This window comes from Arachis duranensis, chromosome 9 (assembly GCF_000817695.3).
Source record: "Arachis duranensis cultivar V14167 chromosome 9, aradu.V14167.gnm2.J7QH, whole genome shotgun sequence".
NCBI classification, from domain to species: domain Eukaryota; kingdom Viridiplantae; phylum Streptophyta; class Magnoliopsida; order Fabales; family Fabaceae; genus Arachis; species Arachis duranensis.
In genome coordinates this window covers 115,456,509-115,479,511 of record NC_029780.3, presented here as the reverse complement: position 1 = coordinate 115,479,511, position 23,003 = coordinate 115,456,509, and the positions used below count along the sequence as shown (strand labels likewise).

General features: G+C 37.0%; 3 protein-coding genes across 3 annotated transcripts; all 3 read right to left on the bottom strand.

Annotated features, from left to right (window-relative positions):
* Positions 1 to 1,743: 1,743 nt before the first annotated feature.
* On the bottom strand, positions 1,744 to 8,498 carry LOC107467615 (CMP-sialic acid transporter 3). Its single transcript, XM_021131496.2, is given in 16 exon segments — positions 1,744 to 2,232; positions 2,475 to 2,527; positions 2,530 to 2,576; positions 2,758 to 2,834; positions 2,966 to 3,099; positions 3,195 to 3,302; positions 3,686 to 3,783; positions 4,228 to 4,271; positions 4,731 to 4,853; positions 5,009 to 5,068; positions 5,224 to 5,268; positions 6,479 to 6,556; positions 6,909 to 6,965; positions 7,202 to 7,318; positions 7,722 to 7,928; positions 8,199 to 8,498. Coding segments are annotated over 14 exon segments (1,197 nt in total). The 5' UTR covers positions 7,890 to 7,928; positions 8,199 to 8,498; the 3' UTR covers positions 1,744 to 2,232; positions 2,475 to 2,486.
* A 1,006-nt stretch (positions 8,499 to 9,504) lies between these two features.
* On the bottom strand, positions 9,505 to 13,091 carry LOC107467707 (uncharacterized). The gene is made up of 7 exons (XM_016086874.3): positions 12,197 to 13,091; positions 11,729 to 11,784; positions 11,293 to 11,402; positions 11,017 to 11,176; positions 10,563 to 10,655; positions 10,280 to 10,411; positions 9,505 to 9,856 (listed from the first exon to the last, which is right to left on the bottom strand). The coding sequence occupies exons 1-7, from the start codon at positions 12,972 to 12,974 to the stop codon at positions 9,809 to 9,811; spliced, it is 1,377 nt and encodes a 458-aa protein (XP_015942360.1). The 5' UTR covers positions 12,975 to 13,091; the 3' UTR covers positions 9,505 to 9,808.
* Positions 13,092 to 13,676: 585 nt separating this feature from the next.
* On the bottom strand, positions 13,677 to 17,579 carry LOC107467712 (uncharacterized). The gene is made up of 4 exons (XM_016086879.3): positions 16,691 to 17,579; positions 15,131 to 15,356; positions 14,593 to 14,770; positions 13,677 to 14,430 (listed from the first exon to the last, which is right to left on the bottom strand). The coding sequence occupies exons 1-4, from the start codon at positions 17,463 to 17,465 to the stop codon at positions 13,864 to 13,866; spliced, it is 1,746 nt and encodes a 581-aa protein (XP_015942365.1). The 5' UTR covers positions 17,466 to 17,579; the 3' UTR covers positions 13,677 to 13,863.
* Positions 17,580 to 23,003: the final 5,424 nt, after the last annotated feature.

Below are 23,003 nucleotides of genomic sequence, written 5' to 3'. Positions count from 1 at the left end.
TCTAAAACTGAAAAAATTGGAGCTAACAAGCAAAACCGTGCGTGAAAAGATGGAAACTAATGGATACCATCGAAATGATCGAAATCTTTAGGGTAGCAACGCAATGATTATTCTAGGAGCAAGCATTGTTAATATTGAATCGACTTTAACAAAATCTCCTTTCCGAGCGAATCAGAAAAAACTGGTATAGGCAAAGTATTGTCCCCTTCTGATCAGCAAATCACGAGCACATATTGGAGAAGAAAATTAGTGGGATACAGGTAGGTGCAGCCGCATATGCTTGGCCATTATAAGCACAATCCATTGCTATACGACAAAAACTGCGACGCATGTGAACAACAATTTACAAAAGCTAAAGGCCTAGGAAACATTCCAGCCTCGATATTATGGGGCATACTAAGTTTGCACGTTTAATTCTCGTCTCGTGAACTGATTTCATCAAGGGTAGCCGTCTCTTTAAAGAAGTTTGTGCTAATTTAACACTACCATACATCATTAGGACTATGTGCTGTATACCGAAATTTACATAGATGCAATAGATGATTTATGATTAGAATGATAACATAATATTAAATGAGCACCGAACAGCAAATCCCCAAGACCAGAGAATACATTTACGTGACGGAATAATGCTCTTTGATTTTTAGAAACACATCAATTGAATGATGCCCAGCTCAACTAGTATCATTTCTCTTGTGAAGAACACGAGTTCTGTTTAGCGTGAGTTACGTTCTTTGTCTGAGTTGGAATGTGATAACATATTATATGCCGAACTGCCGAGGGAACACTATTGAGACCGGTACGCTTGAGGGTCCTAGCGGGATGCTTATGAGCATTATGAAAGTGGACAAGGCCGAGTGATGGAACAGTGGATCTCGATTTGGGTTTCCGAATGGTTACAGGGAACCTTTTAATGATGTAAGTTCAAGGTTTATGGAGGTGGCAGAAGGCGGTGAGGGGCATAGGTTTCAATAGAGGCCTTTGTATCGTTTGGAGAGCAGCTGAGGCCGGCTCAGGTGTGAACACTCGGATGACTTCTTCATGGCTGCCACCCTGCCACTGCCAACTGCCAACTGTGGCGCACACACCCTCATTTTGAAATATTCAACCTGTTCCAAAATATTTCGCTTTAGAATTTTGAAATATTAAGAACTCAATATACCTCGATAGAAAACGACAAATATTTTGAAACAAAAAAGAGTAAAGATTAATAGTTTCAAACTCGAAGATCTCCATTACGAGATCTACAACCAGATTAGTCAAACAACTTTAATAAGATTAGGTGATTCAACTACCAAGGCAGCACCCGGAAGCACCTTCAAGATGAATGACCCAGCTATGATGGTGCACCAATACCCAATTAATATCCGCCGTGAACGGAAAATTTCTTCCCAATAAGTTTAAGTTCGCTGCACTAATATAATGATTTGAGAATGTCAATTTTTTTAACCATTCTGTTAATTGTTAATAGTACACAAAAGTTCTTAAAAGATTCATTTTCACACTCTCTTCCTCATAAGAAAGAAAGAAAATATAATTGATAAATTAATTTTCTTATGTTAATTATGTAACATGACTTTTTTTTATATAGAAAATAGTAAGTTTTAAATTTTCAAATGACATTAGAGGCTTCATTTTTTTCCCAAAAATTTTTAATAACTTAATTATTGATCACCGGCCTAACATGAAAAAGACCAAAGCCTGCTCGATTTGTCGATCTATAGTTCAATCATTTTCTCCATGTAGAAATAATATAAAATGGATTAACAGGCCCTGCAAGCATACATATAAATATCATTTTTCTACAAGGAAAGAGGATGTATTTCATTTTCTATTATTCACCCATTATCTCGTAAAGGTGAAATACCTAAGACATGTAATAAATGTAAAGAATAACATAATAGAGATGAAACGGGCTGAAGTAAATATAGCAAGAAACAAAAATAATAAGGGAAAACAATATCCAAGATGAGAAAAAAGAAAAAAGAAAAAGAAAAATGTATTACAAGTAAAATCCACATTGAAATGCCAGATGCGAAGAGCCCTTTTTCTATTCTCTATCAAAATCTTCAGCTTTCAGCGGCTGAAAGTTGTAGCTTGCTAACATGCAGACTCCTGTAGTAAAGAATTCATGGCCTTATGAACCAAGTAGAAAAATCCCTTCCATGCAAAGCTATCGCAAAAGTCAAAATTAATTCTTATGCTTAGGACTTTATAAAGAGTGCACCACATCTGAAAATTCGCACAACCATATGCAAAAGAATGATTACCAAATAGATAAAATTGTATAAAGCATTATAAACCTTGAGACAGAGAGAGAGAGAGAGATCTGAATAGATAAAATTTAAAGGCATGCTATCTCAACACACAGACATTGCTTAGGTTAGAAATACTATGAAATATACAAGCTGACTAGAAGAAAGCAAAAACCATTCAATAGTTAACCACAATAACAATGGAAATAAAAAACTTACAGGTAGGTCAATCTAGGTTGGAAGAAGAGGCTTTCTCTCATCATGCATATGAGCACCTCTTCATTTGCTCCGGCTGCCATATTTATGAAGGATTCCTTTGACCTGTAAAGAACACAGACATTTGTTATTGAAGAAGAAGGATGTATTGTCTTTCAAAAAGTTCTTAAAATGACAACATTTGAACTTTCTAGAAGTAGTAATACAGAATGAACATTACTTTTGTTCTGTCTTATCCCCCCCAACACACCGAAAAACTTAGATTGGCAAAGTTATTAGCAAGAACCTTTGTTTGTCATGAACGTCATGCAGCTCCAGCACACCATTCTGTTCATCTCTGACTTTTGAAAGTGGTGAAAAGAACTGAAGAGGATATGAGCACAAAATGATACAAAACGAAAATGTTATTGGATAATTCATTTTTAAAATTCTTTATAAAAGAAAAAGTGTTGTCTGCTTCCATAGTCTTAATGAACCACCCCAGATAAATTTACCTGGTGCATTGAGATGAATACAATAGAAATGCCTATAATGAAGTTCATTGTTAAAGTATGTCCAAAGAGTGCAGCAGAGGCTATGCCCGTAAAGATTGTTGCAACTGTTGATGAGTACTTCTTCAAAATTGTATCTGTGGTAAATTAAAATGCTATTGAGATAAGGGACAAGTTTTGTGTCCATCTACACAACATAAGGCCAACTTAATGTAATTTTAGAAACATTAACCTGCATATTTGAAGAAGAAAGAGGATAGAATCCCTTGGGCAGCATTGTTTGCTACCAACAGCATAGTGGCTTTTGAATGACCTTGTAGGATATCAAAGCTGCTAGGACCTGGAATATTTACAAAAAAAAAAACAAAAACAATCGATAGTTTGAGAATCAGATAATACTAACAGTATAAGCCACTGGTAAAACGCTTTAATGAATTAATGAATTATTTTTCCCTTTTCTATAAAAGAACCGAACCACAATATATCCATCCATTAAAAAAAACAAACATTTTCATACGTGATTTGAACACTAGGGTTATGAACTAGCTCAAATTTAATGAGTTTAGGCAAAAAAATAAAAATAAAAAACCCTCAACTTATATTTAATTATTTATATTACAAGCAATAAAAAATGCCATAAAATACTTTTCTTTGAGTATGTTTCAATTGCATATGACCATCCTTTAATGTTCACCGGTAACAGAAAAATAAATTATTTCTTACCTTTGATTATAGCAGTACCAATTATCCCAAGAAAATTGAATATAGCTCCGTATCCATACAAAAATAAGTTCTGTAAATCAAAAGTAGATAATCAGTAGCTGCATGATGAAAAGAACTGAAAGTACTGCAGCACCACTAAACATCATTCTTCAAACTACCTATTAAATCTTTTCACCTGCCTGTTATATTCCCCAAAGTTGAGATAAAACTGAGTCAGTTTGGAAATTGATTATTTCTGTTAGTTTCTCTATGTTATATTATATTTATGTCACATTAATTTCTTTTCCAAGATCTCAACTATATTCAACCCTGGCCCAATCACAAAAACTGGAACCGCCAAGTTATATACTTTAAATACAGGTGGTCACACATGTAATTTCAGATGAAACATGCTAAATATATATATATGAAAAAAAAACAGCATTCAGTAATACAAGATAAGCCGCATATGCAGATACAAATGTAATTCACAGTCCTTGCAGAAATTCAATTCAAACTCATTGAACATTTCAGGGGCTAATAAAAGGAAGTCCAATTATTACAAAGCATACTCATTATAAACAGAGGCCAATGATGGAACAGTGACCTGAAAAATAATTCCCAGGTTAAAAGTTCAACAATTAAAAGGAATCAGAAATTCAGAATATGATAGAATGGCACCTAGTAACAGGTTTGGTTTATTTTACGAGAGAAAAGGTAAATAGCTCTATTCAACTGTTTTACTAGCTGATCGTTAGCAATTTTAGCTTGGATTAGATGGCAGTTGGTTAGTCAGCTCTGCTTCTAACTACCTATAATAGCTGTATTGTAGTTAGTTTTTGGCATTATGCATTCTTCTGTCAGTTCTGTTAGGTTTGGAGAGAAATTCTTTCTGAGTTAGTAGTTCCAACCATGTAAGAACCCTAAGGAATTGTGATTTGCAATCCCATGTTCATCAATAAATTCCTAGAGCTTCTGCTAGTTCCTGATCTTATCAGAATAAATAAAAACACAGAACATTGAACTTTGAACTTAACTGGCTGCATAAGTAACAAACAAAACTTACAAAGATCAGTGTATAAAGATATGCACCCATGGTGACAGGAAGACCCATGGCTGTGGTTCCTTCGGGTAAAGATCGTAATTGATTAACGCTGATACCAATTAGCAATAGAGCAAGAGCTTCCCACTGCATCAAAAGAATACATTAAACACCCAGCTAAATGACTAGACCCGATTGGGATCTGCATAAGGAGCACGACTTGCTAGGTTCAAAATCAAAGAGCCAAATAATGGTCATAATGGCTTTCCTAGCCAGTAGGCAAGGCAGGGTAATGCACGAACCTGAATAATGGAAAACCGGCGCTTCATAATCACCTTTAACAAAACTGCTATTACTAAAACCTGAACACATATTCAATAAGCGAACAATCAAGAGAAGAAAAGCTCCAGTTTCTCAAGAATAAATGTCAGATGAAGCAAAAAAGGGGGGAAAGAGAGAGAGAGAATTTTTAGAAATAAAGTGAAAACTCGGTCAAGAAAACAGCAGTGATAACTACCTTCAAATTGCTTAGCATCTTTACAGTAGCAGGGTTGAAATAAAGCTGCATGAAATGTGATATCAATCTGTGAGTTTCTTAGATGCAATAATTTCTTTAAATGCATAAAATGTGAGAATATGACCAGATAATCATAGGTACATTACATGATGAGTTCTTGATGCAATTCTTTTTACTTTTCCACTTTAAAGAAATGAAAAATGTTTCTACGCATAACTCTGGAATAATTGGCAAACATAAGAAACCAACTTATGCAACAACCATTTGACACAGCCTGAAAATAGATAAGATATACGTGATGCAAGAACAGAATATATCAGGAACAGTTGCAATTATAGGGATTAGAAGGAGAAAAAGTGAGTATTAACGTATTATATTTAATCTGATTATTGATATTCATTAAAGGTGTGAGCAAATTTTGTGGGATAAAATTAGGTATTTGACCTCTATTTGGCATTAAAGAATTACTACTTTAGAGGAATTCTCTCTCAAATATGTGAGATTGGAAAGTTATGCTTCATTGATAGTTTCTTCCCCTTGTTTGATCTTGTTCTTATAAATAGGATCTCTTGCTCCTATACTTGTACACTTATTCTCTTCATCTTAATAAAATTCTTTTGTCAGAAATACCATGTGTGCAGTGTGCCATAATTCAAAGAACTAAAACCTATTTGTTCTAACTTCTTACTATTAAAGATAGTCAAGGTCATGTGTTTGTATGGTACTACTAGTACAATCCCAGCACAATAAAACTATCAACATAGCAAGACTGCTAGAACATGGTAACAAGCAGTGTGATACGTGTTCAGGAGGGCAATTTCGTCATTTTAGAGACAAGGTGCAGAATGGTAATCTTGCCATGTTCAAGGATTTGAATATTATATTATGCTGGTCCTTGATGTCCAAAACGGCATAATGTAATATTTAGATCCTTGAACACGGCAAGATTACCATTCTACACCTTGCCTCTAAAATGACGAAATTGCTCTCCTAAACACGTATCATAGTGAACAACTGATTACACTTTTATGATAGATTCAATATCCTGATATGACAATGAAATTTATACAGCACAGTGGCTGCATATGTATTACCAACATCTGACTCCTTAGGACAAAACTCATAATACTAGTAGTACTAATAACTAAAGAAAATTAATTCTTGAAATCACAAACGTATATTAAAGAAGTCCAATTATTAGCATTCTGGCCTGAATCCTTTTTACATGTATTTTTTAAGTGCTATTTCTACATACCTGCATGATAAACTTCAGATAGTTGTTTATAGCATACAGAAGAGCAGGAACAGCAAGAAGGACATTGTTACGAGCCGCCTACAAAAATATAAAATAACCACATATAGGATGAATATAAAAAGGTTATCAGAGAAATTTGTCACAATTCACAACTGATGAGGTCACTAAGCAAAATCAGGCATCAAAGATGGAAGTAGTAATAAATACTATGTCTATATATCCACCAAAGTGATAATGCAGTTATTGTTTCTCTTATCATAAATAAAACATGATAATGTGACTTGAACTAAGTAACCAAGTTCAATCCCAAGAAGCAGGGTACTTTGCAAAAGACAAACACCCAGGAAATCTCATATCAAATCAAGTGATATTGGAAGGAAAAGAGGGTATCTTTCATTTCAAGTAAAATTGATAAGAAACACCATAGTACCTGCATAAATGTAGAAATTGATAGAAGAGGCTTCTCCCCAACCTTCTGATGCTTAGCCTGCAAAACAAACCAAACCTTAGTGAGATGGATACTAAAAGAATTATAAAGTCGGATAAAGAATCAAATCATCTCAATACACTAAGCTTGATATAGGAGTTAGTTGTAGCACTCCATGCTTTTGCAATATCCTTCTCTTGATAATCATTTCTTTTTTTAGAAAAAAAAAAAAGCTTCTCCCTTGTTTCATGCTTTGATTATAAGTAACTGAAAAGACAGCAAAAAGAGAATCTTACCTGGAATAAAAGCATAACAACAGCAAAGAAAACCTTTGCGACCTCTGTCAAAAAATTAACACTAATTGGGCTAAAATTGAATTTCCCATCCACCTTGGACATATAAACAAGAATAGGCTGCCAAATGAATAGAATAGTATGTGTCAGTAACTACAATAAGCATAAAGGTCTAGCATGAAAAACTAAGTCAACAAAAATGAACTCTCTAATCTACAGTAAAGCACAGAACAGCTAATCTCACAGAGTAAGCCTTTAGAGCAGCTGCAAGTCAATAAATGGAACATCGCAATGACGAAACTCTTCTAGTTTTCTAGAAATACAAATATGCTGTGTTATGAATTCATAATATCGCAATGAAGAAACTCTTCTAGTATTGTAGAACCATAATTGTGCCCCAATTATAGCATCAATCCAAGAGATTTCCATGGATCATAATTAGCAAGATTTGTTATCATTTAGAACTAGCCTTTTTCCATAAGCATCTAACTGTAAAATTTTGGATTAAAAGATGATCACTCACCTGTAATCCAACTAGAATGCAGTCACCAACAACCAAAAACACATTGAGAGCGCGCTGCTTGTGTGATAGCCTACTTTTGTGGCGGTCATAAGCCCTTGATATAGTCTTGGTAGACGGGGAGACCAATTTGGAATGGCAAACATGGCATTCTATCATCCCGTTCTTCATGTAAATCCTCCCACAATATCAGTGTATGAAGAACTCGATCTGCAATCCATCAATCATGATCAAACGAAAAGGCTAATCGAAAATACAAAAGGAATAAAAATTCTCCAGATCTTGCACCTCCAGAACCAGCTAAACGCAACATACAAATGCGAATTTCGAAACACAACACAGATCAGCAAGGATCACGAAATAAGAATATGCGGAGCTGAGATCTCGCGAAAGCATGAAAATAGAACATGAACAATAGCACCACCGACAAATAGAAACACGAAGCATGGAAAATTGGGAATGAAGGAAGCAAAGACAAACCTAGATCGAGTCCAAACCGAGCATTTACGAGAGAAGGAGTTTGATCTAGGCAGCTGGCGGGCACCGAATTTGAAGTGACTCGATTCGGATACGAGCTAAGAGTTTTCGAAAAATATAAACTGAATTCGAATTCACTCTGTTTCTGTTTATTCTTCTGCTTCGTTTTATTCCTGTCCTAATGGAAACTGAAATTGAATTCTAAGTTTAAAGATATGCTACGAATATGTTGAGTGAGAGAGATCAGAGAGAGAGAGAGAGAGAGAGAGAGAAAAGCGTATTGTGTAATATTTGAGATGTAGTAGTAATTATGATGTGAATGTTAATGGAAATGGAATAGGCGTTTTATGCTTATTATTATTATTATTATTGTTATTATTATTATTATGAAAGAGATTAACTGTTTTTGCTTTCAATTCACACAAAGAGAGGAAGAAAAGAAAAGAAAATGAAAAACAGAGACACACGATGTTCGTGTGGTGAGTCACAGGGCGCAGCGTGACGGACCAATCAGGTTTGAGCGTTATGGCGAAAATGAGTGGAGTCAAAGCGGGATTTGTAAGTTTGGTGAGTCACTCTCACCGGTTAAGTTGGGTGGAATCATCACTTCCCTGTTCCCTCTCCATATTCTATTAGTCTATTGTATTATTAGTTTATTATTAAACACACCAAAATTTATAAATAGAAAAAATAAAATAAAAAATGTACCTATATTTTTCGGGTTGGATGTTTCTTTCGCTTCAATTTGCAGTGTTCTCTTGCGCTGCGTGTTTTCTTGTCTGCGTGTACCAGATTATCATAAATTGTTGGTCATTATTAAATCCATAATTACTATTTAATACACACTAATAGTTGGCAGTGATCATTATGCAAATGTGCTTCTCTAAAATTTTTGTATCTAAGAACTTCGTGGCTTTATAGTACTTCTGAAATTTGTAGCTCATTTTAATTCGTGAATCTTTCTATAATCAACCTAATAACATTTAGAGGTCTGAATGTAATAAAATTTTCTTAAAAACAAAAATATACAACATAAAATTTCTTAAGTTCCTATATGAGTATATCCTCTTAAAATTTTATTACAATTTTTTAACTACAAGATAAACTGTAGAGTAGTTAGTTAAAGAACCTCAGATTGTTTGCTATCATTGGAGAAAATATTGCTGGTTCTTAGATCTATCTAGTTTAGTAATTTGAATTCTTAGATCCATTAATTTGAGGAATGTACCATTTTCCCCCTGTCAACAGTAAATAATTAAATATGCAATTCTTGAAATAAAAAGGAAAAAAGAAAAGCGAAAGCAGTTGATGTCAAAGGGTCATCCCCTCGATGAAGATTGGTGCACCACACCACACCAGTTCAATTTTATATATAGACAAGTGAAAAACGATGATAAGCTCTTTATTTTTCAATAGTATTAAACGACGTTTATATTGATACATCACTATACTTAACTATCCAAAGCTTCAAATAAATATCACTGAATAAGCAGACGCTAGCTAAACAATTCACCTATGTATGTGTACCACTAAAAAGAATGGATGCAGTCTGCAGGCACTTATTTGTTTATTTATTCATGTTGAACAGGTCTGCAGGTACATTAGTATATCTATCACGCCATGTTGTCAACTTGATCGCTCTGCAAATTTTGAGAATGCATCTACACAGCGGAGAAAAATTGATTAGATGAGAACACTGTAAAATCAACAATAAAGGACGAAATATACCTTGCTCTATATTATGTACATGACTGGCATACCAAATCAAAAGGCAAATACTAACACAAGACAACAAAAATGCAGACCCATAGAATCAGTTGAGTAACATTATTTTTGCTTTTAGAACTACGCATTATACCCACTGGCTTATTAACTATAAGCAGAACATAAATTTTACATTTATAATACAGATTAAAAAGGGCTAAGCATGAAAAGAACAAAATCATTGGGATTGAAAACTTTCTCATCATTAACACCCAATTCAGGAAAACTACTTCAGAACGTTGACTTATAGTTGCATAAGCAATAACTTGATTCAACTTTTAAATTTCACTAAGAATTAGTATACTACAATGGAATCGCACCAAACCAAGGGCTTCTCTTGCAATCCTGTGGTTGTTGTCACCGGAAACTTTGCCAAAGAGAAACATGAGGTGTTTTCTTTGCTCCAGCTTCAAGTGTTTTGTTAGGCCTCGACCAACCATCTCCATTTCGGGCTGCAGTAAATATCCATGATAAGTGCTAGAAAGCAGCTAGTAAATTACATGGTATAGCAGACGGGTTTACAAAAATATTGATCCTTCTCTCTCACAGCGGCCCTGAGTGGACATAAAGAGAAAAGTAGAAACTTTCATTGATGATACATACTGATGATTCCTCGGGAGGAAATATCTGCAGAAGATGGCATATTTTTGACAGTTCTGCCATAGATTCAACATGCTTGCCTTGCATTTCCAGAGCCTATAAACCAAGAGTGCCAAAATAAGCATCAATTGAACAGAGATTTAATTATTGCAGTAAGCTATCCAGAAAACTGAAACCAAATGTTAAGCTCTCATTCTTAAGTCCCATAATCAAATTTACATAATTGTCAGACTTAAACCAGCAACTGAATCTTTCATTCCTGTAATCATCAAATGGATCCAATGGCCATATTTAATGCTATGGTGTCATAGATCTTTGCAGGAAGGAATTTCGGAATTTGTGCCTTATTACAAGTAACATAAAAAACTGCCTTCACCAATACAAAATCATGATCTCATGTAATAAATTTTAAAAACGAAACTATTACTAGATTATAAGAGTCGGGGAGAACAAATACCCAAGCTTGTAGAAGACAAGAGCGTGTACGTGCAGCAACAGCAGCAGAGACAATTGTTGCAGCACGAACATTTTCAAGGCCTATATTTTCAGCAAATCCAGCAAGGAATTGCCGAGCATCCTCACCATTAATATCAATTGAAGTAGAGTAAGTTGGTTCCCTGAATGATACCAAAGTAACCAGTAACTACATGAGACTTACAACATGGGTAGACAGTAGACTGTATCACTAAAAGTTGCTAACTAGCACAAGAATGTTGGCCTAAGAAAAACCAACCTGCTGCAAACATTTAAAACATAATTAACAGATGCTCGATACAAGGAATCCCGAATATTTGTTGTTTCAAAAGATACTTGCACGCCAGAAGTTCTGCATAGTTGACGCAACTGTTCATTTGTACAGGCAGTACACAATCAAATATCATGAGAAGAGAAAAACCAATTACTTTCCTTATAAAACATGCACACACCGATAACATAAATAGAAACCATTACTATGTTATTCTCCTTGTTCAAAGCTTAACAGTTAGACAGATGCTCAGATTCAACATGTTACAAAACCGCAAAACCAAATTTAGTTAAGTAACTTAATTCAATATCACATAATGTTATCATACACCATTTGACAATGAAGTAAATCACAATTAGGGAATAAAAGCACAAACAAAAAGAAAAAAAAAAGAAAAAAAACAAAAACAAAAATAAAAACTGACTTGTATTATATCATCCTCCATGATGTCGTTTCCCGCCATTCTACTGTCAGTAATTGCTGGAAATCAAGTGGATGAGTTGCAACTTGAATTAAAGGATCGCAAAACACTATGGAAACTATGAAATATGTAATTTTTACCTACAAAAAGAGTGCACAAATGGAACCATAACTTAACGAGACACTGTAAACAGTAAACACCGACAACAACCATAATAGTTAATAAACCACATCAATGATATGAAAACCATGCATTTCAACTAACAAGAAACACAAGCTACTTATGAAATGGCCAACACTCTCTTTCCCCCAATGATATGAGCTACTCTTTTTCATCAACAACATAACCTACTAAGAGAGAAAATTCTCAGCTACTAACAAATCTTACTTCATTTTATCTCTAACTCAAATGACTATCTCATCTAAAAGATGTATAAACAAAGAAAACAAAATAAGAAAAGAGAAATCAAACCTCGAACCACTCTGTAAGCCTGCCTCTTGAATTCGTCCTGCTCGTCGAGGTTGAAAACAGCACCGTTGATGACAGCTGGCCACCATTTTGGCAGTTTCCTTTCTAACCGAATCTTGTTCTTCTTAGCGCCTCGCTTCAAAGTACCACCGTCCGCCGGCGACAACGGATTCGCCGGCCCCTTGGAAACGGCACTCTCCCCCCAACCAACGACGACCTCTTTTCCGCCAAGGCTTCGGTCCCTCCGCACCATAGGCCTATAGGCAGAGGCGTTACGGCGCCAAGACAAAAACCTAGAAACCGAGTTGACCAGAAACCTGAGGATAGAGAAGGCGACGAAGCTGAAAAGCGCGGAGGTGCCGAGGAAATGCAACGTGGAAGGGCGACAGGAGACGACGAGCCTGCGGTCATGGTCGAGTGTGACGAGGGTTTGCAAATCGGTGTAGGCGTCAGCGGCGGAGGAAACGAACTTGCGGAGTGTGGAAGGGAAAAGAGAGCGGAAAGTGGAGGAGGCTTGGGAGGTTAGTTTGTTGATGTCGATAACGGTTTCGAGCTTAGGTTCGGAAGAGGTGAAGGAGGTAGAGGTGGTGATGGTGGTGGTGGTGAAGGTGGGGGCGGAAGGGGAGGAGAGTTTGTTGCGGCGCCTGCGGGTGCGGGTGCGAGGGCGAGTGCGAGTTTGGCGGCGGAAAGAGGCGGAGATGAAGAGGCATCGTGAGGAAAGGGGGAGTGAGAATTGGGAATAGGAAGAAGGAAGCGCGCAAGTGTTGACGGAGGACAACATCAGAGTCAGAGGAGTGAGCCACTCACTTACTCTGTCAGTCACACACAGCCACTTAAGACAAAAAGATTGCACACATGACCCACCCTAGCGGCAACTTTTAGTCCTTTACCCTCTTTCTCCTAAACCGATTCTTCTCATTTTTTCCTTTTCTATTCATAGAATTAGCTAATTAGCTAATGATATTACTATTAGTCCTCCATTAATATTCTAAAATAAGTTATCATTATTTTGCTGTATTAAATTTTGATGGTATTTATTTTGTTACCTTGATGGAATGGAATTTCGACAATCATGAGCTGTTTAATCATCTGCTTTTATTTGGTCCTCTACCTATTTTGGGGGACAACTATACGACTTTCCCTTTCACTTGGGATTTGGGAAGCACCACGTCATAGACCAAAAAAGATATATTCTTCCAGAAATAACATTTTAAGGATTTGTTGCTAGAGCTTTGCATTCTCTACATGATTAATTGATTGTTCCATTTGGAAAAAATTTGAAGTGGCAATCGGTATATTCGTTTCCCCTTTTGCTTTGTCAGTTTGTCTAAGAAAAAAAAAAACTGTTTTCTCTTAATGGTATAGTTGAAACAGGACGCAGAGGTGAGACATTTGTCCTTTAGCAGGGACACTGGCCTCCAAAGCAAGCATAAAGTAAGAAGCTCAAGAAAAACTGTAGGTATGTAGCCATCACTTTCTTTAGTCAACTAGCACCTCTCAATATAAGAGAATTTCCTTTCAGTAATAATAACAAACGCGTCAAGTATTATTCAAGCTTAAGTACATCATTACAATTTTCAACAGTTCTCGTGCATGCATTTTACATCCAAATTAGGCCATAAAGGGCAGAGCAAAAGATGTCAAAAACCAATAAGTTAACAAGCAAGAATTCAACCTTCGGATTGTCCAAAATACTTCCCCGAAATTGTAGCCAGGATGTTCAACATTACAACCTCCTCATCCAATTCAGCCTTTCCAGCACGTATGCTAGCACACTTCCGCAGCAGACTCCTGAGACCGGCGGAAGTATCAGCATGTAGTGGAGTATCAACTGAGGCACAGAGAGCAAAAAGCCATATGCAATCATTTCTTGAGATAGTGCTTGCAGACTCTAGCAAGCTAATCCGTTTGAGCAACATTGAAACCCTAGCTACAGGGTCCATTCGTAAGACTGAAGAAAGCATAGGAGGACTGAGAGAGCTACTCCTAGTTCCATCAACAGAAGTTTTTGATCCAGGATTTTCCAGAGGCATTGTGGCATCCTTATCCTCAGAGGTCAGTTCAAGGGGTGGATCAATTGTCTTACTATCACTTAAATTACTCTGAAGTGGGACATCCTTGTCCTTGTTCATTACACTAGCAGATTCTCCAGAATTGTTCTCAAGTAGCTGGGATGTCTGAACGGTTTGCATATTACTGGAATTCATGGCATTCGAACATTCATGAGCTGAGATACTCTGGAATAAGTCATTGGGGAAAAAAAAGCACAAGCTCAGACCAATGCTTTGTTAGCAAGGACATTGACTATCATCTTAAATTGAAAATAAATAAATAACAGAATCTGTTGTGTGTGTCCATTTACATTGAAGAACTTTAGAGACAGAGAGGGAAGAACATACCGCCCTCAGAGCAGAAAAATCAGCAAGAAATACATCCTCCCACTGTTTGGATGGCAACAGATGCTCAGGACACTTGGCAATATCAGGGATCTTGGGCATGTAAGCACTTTGGTCCTTGTTGAGTTTACTTCTATCTAGTTTGGCTACCTTCACTTTTGGTATTTGATCTGCCTCCCACCTAAGCAAGAAATAAAAATTAAGAAACTTACTATTCTGTCAAGTGTCTTGCAGGTAAGCAGTAAGCTATAATGCCACATTAAAATTTCTCATGCTTAGCAGAAAATCTTAAGCATATATTGTCATATATATGCTATAGTCTCCTAAGTTTCCTAACCTATTGCCCTAATAATTTACTAGTCTCCATTCTCCAATTTCATCCTTTGAAGAAACTTGCCCCATGATTATTCCACAGAGCTCACTGATGTACATAAATTTTGGAACTATAGCAGAACAGAAATAAATTATCACGAAGAAATAAAATTTCATAGCATAAGCCCATCACAGGATTAGAATCAACTGCTGATAAATAAAATAATACCTGACACGCCTAAGATATTCCCACCCATCTTCTGGTGGACCAGAATCAAAATCAGGTTCCCCGTCGACAAAAAAGGCAGGCCTCTGTATGCTAGCATAATCATCGTCAGTATCATCCTCCTCACTGTGTTCTTCTAGATTTGAGCACCCATCTTCACTGATAACACTATGACTGCAAGAAGAGTCAACAGCACTCCCATTTTCAGCATCAGTGTTCTCACAAGAACCTGAAAGCAATTTCAAAAATTTCAGCACCAAAACAATCAATCTGCTAATACTTACAGAGGTTTAGAATAAATATATAATTTAGCCTTTGTTAACACGGCAACAATCAGGAAGCACATGTCCTTCCAACCAAACACAATGTAGACAAGAAACAGAACTATGGAAAATCAACAATATATCTTTCAATAGAAATGTCAAGTATGAATGTAACAACAGAGCATCCCCATTAGTTTATGAGGAGAAGTAGTTTTACAAATTTACAGACAAGCCTACTGCACAAAACTTTTCATGTACAATGACTTTATACAAGTAGCAATCAACTGTAGTCAGTGCCTAAGTATACAAAATCAGATCATAGTCAACTAATGTTGCGGGTTAGATCTTTCCAGGTTCCTTTTCGCTCATTCTTCAATGGACAAAGACATTCATATATCTCCACCTTCCATTAGCAGCACCCAAACCTGCCCAACACAGAAATTGAAAACATCAAATTGACACAAAATGTGCTGACAACCGGTAGAGTGTAGACACTTTGATAAACCAAAAAAAATAGAGGAATAAAACTCAGTTTCATCAAATAGAATTATTCTCTCAGAGAGGAAAACAGTTTATACACCCCCCAAAACGCACCCAAAACACACAAAAGGTGCTAATCGACCAGAATAAAAGATTGGATGATGACAGTAACCTCCATGAGAATGGAATAAATTATTTTTGTGAAAAGAGAAACATCTGCTAACACAATCAACAACAGTCAGGCTTTGCCCACTAGATTGAATTATTTATGTAACTCAAGATATAATATTTTCAAACTAATACATGTTTAAGTTTATACAAGGGTAGTAGAACGGCAAGATGATCCTTTTTTTTTTTTCTACTTTTCAGAAAGAAAAGTGCAGATGGAGAAGTAACATTTTTTACGATCGATGAACAGATTACTTCGTAATGAAGGTTATAATCAAAATTCAATGCCCCAAAACAACAGCAAAATTTTGACAGAGTAGTGCTTGAGCAACAATATTCAAGATTCCGGGGCAAAAGGGAGGCAACAAGGGATTAAAATTTGAATGTCAATATCAAAAGATTTTTGTGTCCTCTCCGCTGCAATGTTCAGTTTCATAGAAAAGCCCGTCAGTGCGATATTCCGGAGTTCACAAGGAACAAGGTTAGTTGGTGATCGCGCAAAAGATAATTTAGCAGAACGGTTTTACAGCTGCTCCATGTGTTAGCAGTTAGCACAAGATTGCATAAAGACAAGTCAAAGAAAGTAATGCATGAAAAATGGCATAAACAGATAAGATAGGTAAATAGGCAGAATGGAAAAGAAGAAACTCACTGAGAATCGGTGGAGTTGGTTTCTTGTTTGGAAAGTATGGCACAGAAGCCACAGCAAACAAGGTATCATATTCATTGGCGACGTGAGGTTGAAGGCCTCTGTATATCTCGTTCCAGAAGAAGCGCTGTTTGTCCTCATTCACAAACCTCAGGGCCTCCATCTCCTTCCTTGAATACCTTCTCTTCTTCCCAGTTCCATTTGGGATTGCAGCCCCCGTGGCATTCTTCTTCCCATTCATGTTGTTGTGCTGCTTCAATGCTACAGCATTCTTCTTGGCCTTTCTTCTTGAATTCGATTTCTTGTTTCCGTCCTTCTTAACTGCTACATCCGCATTCGCTTTCGCTTTCGCTTTCGTTCCTTTTCCTTTTGCCGTTCCTGAAGAAGCTGAGGAAGCAGAAGGAAGGGCAAAGGTTTCGAACACTGCGGTTTCATCGATTACCTGAATCCCTAACCCTAACCCTATGGATGTGGCGACGGGAACTGCAAAAGAAGAAGAAGACGAAGAGAGAGGTAAGTCTTGGAGGTTGTTGGAGTTCATGGAATCTCTAAGCTTGGTTTTGGGGAGCAAAGCGGATTCCAGCTCCTCCAAGAGGCGTTGCTTCTTCGCTTCCAATTCGGATCCAGGTAGAGCAAGAGCCTGCTCCGAATCGAGAACGGAGCGTTCTTCTTCTTCTTGTTGCTGTGAAAGAGGCATGTCCTTTTCCTCTTTCTTTTCAGTTCCGTTCTTGCGTGTGGCTGCTGGGTTGAAACCGTCACAATCTGAAGCGTCGGCCATGAAAACTGAACCCAAGTGCAGAGAGAGAGAGAGGTGTTAGTGTTGGTGACTGTGATTGAGTGTGTTATGAGTTAGCTTAGCTGAGTTGAGGTTCAAATTCTGCACTTGACTTGGTGCTCTTCAATCATCATTTTATATAGCAGGGTTAGGGCGGGGTTATTTATTATTTACTAATTTATAATATATTCGATTAATTATATATATATTTTTCTTTTTTTCATTTCTTTTGGTCTTGTTTTTTCATTTCACTTACGTATATTACAGTTCAATAGTTCAGGCCCGGCGATGGGAAGTAAAAGCCCACTGTTATAAAAAAAACTCAAAACTATTTTTGTACCCTTCGGCGCTTGCGGAAAGAAATGAAGAGAGAAAGGAAATGAATCCTTTTAATTTTTTTTTATTTATAGAAAATAAAATATAATTTTTTTATTATTTTAAAAAAAATACTCCACCCAAATCACCCGACTAAAAAATCTAATTCGATAATTCAAAAATTTTAATCATTTATTATACTCTAATTTATCAAAGCACCAACTTTTTTTCTAAATTTTCTTCCATGGCTGCTTGGTTTGCCACACACCGTCATCGGCGTCGTTCATCCTTAGTGAATAAAAATAATCATCCGCATACCTAGTGAATTGAACATCTAACATATTTTAATTATATATAACTAAACCCAACACAATCAAATAACCATCTATATCTGAATTAAAATAGCAATCCGTTTATCCGCATGCTCACTAAAATAATCATCCTGAACTGACTAAAATTGAATAAAAGAATTTGAACTCAGGAGACAACGAACGAAAGGATGGAACTCATCAAAGCAATCAGAGACAAAAAAGTGGAATGAGAATGGTAGAGAGTGGATGGCTGAACTTGAGGGCGTGTTGCTGGCTGGCGAGCTGGAGGTTGCTGCTGAGGAAGACAAGCATGTTGCTGTCGGCGGAGGAGGGCTGGCAATCAACGGTGGTGATGGAGTGAAGGCACTGGTTGAAAGGGAGAGAGGTGAGCTTGGCGATGATGTTCTGGGCGCCCTGGATCTTCTGGCCTGCGACGGTGAGCATGGAGCCGTCCTGGTGGAGGTTCACCGGTCCAGCGCAGTTGTTATCAAACGTAGTGTAGTAGTGTTCAACTAACCGTTGGGGAGAAGTTGGCGTGGCAGTGAAGGGCAACGGCGGTGGTGTTCTGCGTCTCCCGGGCTATGTAACGGCGGTGGTGTTCTACGTCTCTCCGCCTGTGTCCGGCAACAAAATTTGAATATTAATTTTAATATACCTTCTGTTTTTTTTAAACTGTTGTTCACATTGTTTAGAGTTAAATCTCAGAGTGGTCCTTGAACTTGCACTCGAGCTTCAAAGTCGTCCCTAAACTTGCATTGGCCCCAATATTGTACCCGAATTTAACAAAGGTGACTCACGGTCGTCCCTGAAACATTTTCCGGAGAATATCCCCAAACGGTGTGACGACATGTATGGAGAGGCGCCACGTTGGAATGGTAACAGCTATCTGACATAGCTGTTATCATTTTTAACTCAATTTAGTCCCTGAATTATTTTATAACCCTAATCCCCAAGTTATTATTAGAAACCAATCTGTTTCTTCTTCTCTGCTCTCCTTCATCTTCTCTGCCATTGTTGAGTTGCCATTGTTGAGCGTGATTTGAGTGGATCATGATGGGTGGAGGCAGCAACCATGTTAGTAGCTCCAGTAACCGACGATCCGAGAGAAGCAGTGGGAGGAAAACCGTCAGAAGTAATAAGGAACGCCTTCCAGATAGGTGCGGGTGTGGTAGCCGACCTGTCCTCAAATGGTCAGAAACGGAGGCGAATCCAGGGAGACTGGTGCGGAATTTATAACCCACAAACTAACCGGTAAGTGCACCGAGTCATACCAAGTAATACCTCTGGTGAGTGAGGGTCGATCCCACGAGGATTGATGGACTAAGCAACAATGGTTAAGTCATTTACTTAGTTAGACTAACAGAAATGGTGTTTGAGAACTCAAAAGCATGAAACAGTAAATTCAGTAAATCAGAAAGCAAGCAGTAAATGGGTTGTAAAATATATGGAGAAAACAGTTAAGCCTTCGGAGTTATCTATTTTTCTGATTGACTTTTCTTACTAACTATTTTAATCATGCAATATGTAATTCATAGCAAACTATATGTGACTAAACCCTAATTCCTCATACCTTTTTAGTCTCCTCTAACTCTCATCAACCACCAATTCCTTGGTCACTTAATTCCAATTAGAGGGTGAAGTTCAATTCTAGTTATATGCCACAGAAATCCTAATTACCCAAATATAAGAGGATTATATATCACATATCCCGTTAAGTCCAGATAATTAGAAATTTAGGAGACTGTGTTTTTAAGCTGTTGTTCAAGTAAAGAGCTTTTCCAAGTTATACAAGAACTCAATTAGAACAAGGGTCATACTTCCGTTCCACCCAAATTCATAAGATAAAGAATGAAAACAATTCTTGAAATATAAATCAGTACATGAATTAAAATAAAAAAAATAATAGTATCAATCCATACAATAGACAGAGCTCCTAACATTAACAGTGGAGGTTTAGTTGCTCATGGTTCAGAGAGAAAATTAGGATTTTGTAAAATTGTAAAGTACGGAATGAGGTAGGAGAAAAGAGAGAGAGAGGCCCGAAGGGCTGATTCTTTTCCCTTTTATATCTAATCCTAATTAATGTAAAATATATTTCCTAAAACTAAAATAATATCTTTTCCTATTTTAAAATAGAATACAAATTTAATCAAAATTACTTAATTATTCGTACAAGCTCTTGGGCGTATATGGGGACCACTGACGTTATTGAAGTCCACGCTGAACTTGACTTTTTCCAAGTTCAGCGTGGAGAAGGTAGTGTGGTCTTGTGCGCGTCCTTTTGAGTCCACGCTGAACTTAGCTTTTTCCAAGTTCAGCGTGGGATGTGGCATGTGATTCTCTGCGAGTTTTCAAGTCCACGCTGAACTTGACAAGAGCCAAGTTTAACATGGAGGGGGGAGAGTTTGCTGAAGAAGAAGTGTGCACTATTATACATCGTTGAAAAGCCCTGAAAGTTAGCTTTCCAATGCCGCTAGAATCACGTTAATTGAACCTCTATAGTTTAAGTTATTCTTGGTTGAGTGCAAGGAGGTCGGGGTTGATAACATCATTCGCTTTCTTCCTTTTCTGCTACAAAACTCCATTAAATCCATCCGAATGCTACTTGAAATAAATAGAATTGTACACAACTCAAAGTAGCATCCATAGTGGCTAAAAGTTATTTAAATTTTGATTAAACTCAACAATTTGAATGCAAATTCACTAGGAAAAGATAGAGAAGATGCTCACGCATCAAAGACCATTTTATGGTTGTCCTAACTACAATGTAAGTGATTTTTGTTAATATATACAGCTAGCATCATTGCTCATTCAATTTGTAACATTTCTTCTCCATGGGCATGAAATGTGGTTGCAGAGTGTTGGCAAGAGGCGGTGTGGTCTCTTTATGTGGGCTAACAAAATTTTGGATGAAGAAGAAGTAAATGACAGAGATAATCGAAGCTTTGAACTAGAGGAATGGAGGATGAAATTAACTTGGAAGATTGGAAGCTTGGAGTCTGAAATTAAGGCTCTAAAACTAGCATTTTGTTTGTTGTTAGTTATTGTTCTGGTAGTAATTGTGATTGTTGTTTGTGTAGCATGGAAGTAGTGAAGGCCATTGTAAGACAAAAGTTGTGATTGTTGTACCCTGTGAACAAATGAAAAGAAGTGATAACACCATATTCTATTTTATCGTTGTTGTTGCTAATTATAATTTAGAAATTAAGGAATATAAAGCTAAGGAAAATAACAAGTTTTTAAACATTTCATGATAATATGCAGCTTATACTAATTGTTTCTAAATTTGTCTGTGTCAAAATAGACACCATCAAAAGACAACACAGAGTATTTAACTTACAATCCAAAACATATACACCTGACACATGGATCTAAGAAAGCATAAAGTTTAATGTCTAAAACCAAAATGTCTCAACAGAAAATAGCAAATGGTCATTTCTTGAATTTTTTTGGTAGTTTGAACCCCAGGATTGGTACAAAATGCATGACGTTACGCAACTTTGAAGCTGTAGCCGCAGATGCACCAACCATTGGATCGATACGAGCAGTTGTTGGGAGGGGAGTGTTTGAAATTGGAACATTGGGTGGTAGAGAAGCATTTGAAATATTTGGTGGAGGAGCACCGGTTGCTGGTGGTGGGATTGAGGCTGGTTCAAATGGTGGAGGTTATCTTCTTTTTTGTGGGAGCTTTGGTGATCTTGCCTGGACTTGCAGGTCAGGTGTTGCAATAATTTACAGGTGCATATTCTCTTTTCCAAGTCCACTACCATGTTGATTGGCCATCCATGGATCTCGAATTGTTCATAGTTTGCATCTCCGTACTAAATTGGCACCCAATTCTTTGATTCATTCCTGATCTTTTCCAAGCGGCTGCGTTGAACAGGGGGTAGTAAGCCAACATGGTTCCTGAATTTTATTTTATTCCGGGCTATTGGGACCAAAATAGTCCCTCACCTTACATAAGTGACATCAAAATAGTCCCTACACATACATAAGTGACATCAAATTAGTCACTGCACATGTATAAGTGACAGCAAGTTCATCCCCACGATTTATTAAGTTATACTCCTATCCCATTCTATCAATACAGGCAACAACAATGTGTGAAACAAACCAATAGATATAGAAACAGAATCATGAAAGCAAAACATGGATACAAAAAATACATCAACCTAAGGAGTTCAACCCTTACTAAAATATAATAACCAGTAAATAGCAAAGACATCGTTACCTTTTGCATGTCCAAAATGAAACACCACCCATCCGGAATAACCAAAAAATGCGTTGTCATCCTCAACTTGAGCAAATTCATCCTCTGAGTTAGGGGGTGTCTTCATTTTTTCAGAATGCCAAGAATCTGTCAAAAACAAACAATAAAACCGCAACAAGAAGATACGAAGAAAACCCTAAAAAAAATTTTCAGAAAAACCACATAAGAAAAACTATGAACGAATGAATATATAACGACTTAGCAATGTACAAAAAGCCATGATCAACAAAAACAAAGGAGTGGGCGGTAGCTATTTTTTTTCTCCTTTCTATTTTGGTTACCTCTAACAATCAAGATGCTTCCCATCAAACCACTACGTGTGCGATAGAGATGAGATAATCAGAATATACTTGCTTTCCTTAAGAGAGAAGGTCAACAATGGGAGAGAAGAAGAAGGAGAGTAGAGAAGAAGAAACAGAGTGGTTTCTAATAATAAATAAGGGATTAGGGTTATAAAATAATTCAGAGACTAAATTGAGTTAAAAAATTATAATAGCCACGTCAGATAGCCATTACCATTCCAACGTGGCGCCTCTCCATACACATCATCACGCCGTTTGGGAATATTCTCCGAAAAATGTTTCAGGGACGATCGTGAGTCACCTTTGTTAAATTCGGGGACAATATTGGGGCCAATGCAAGTTT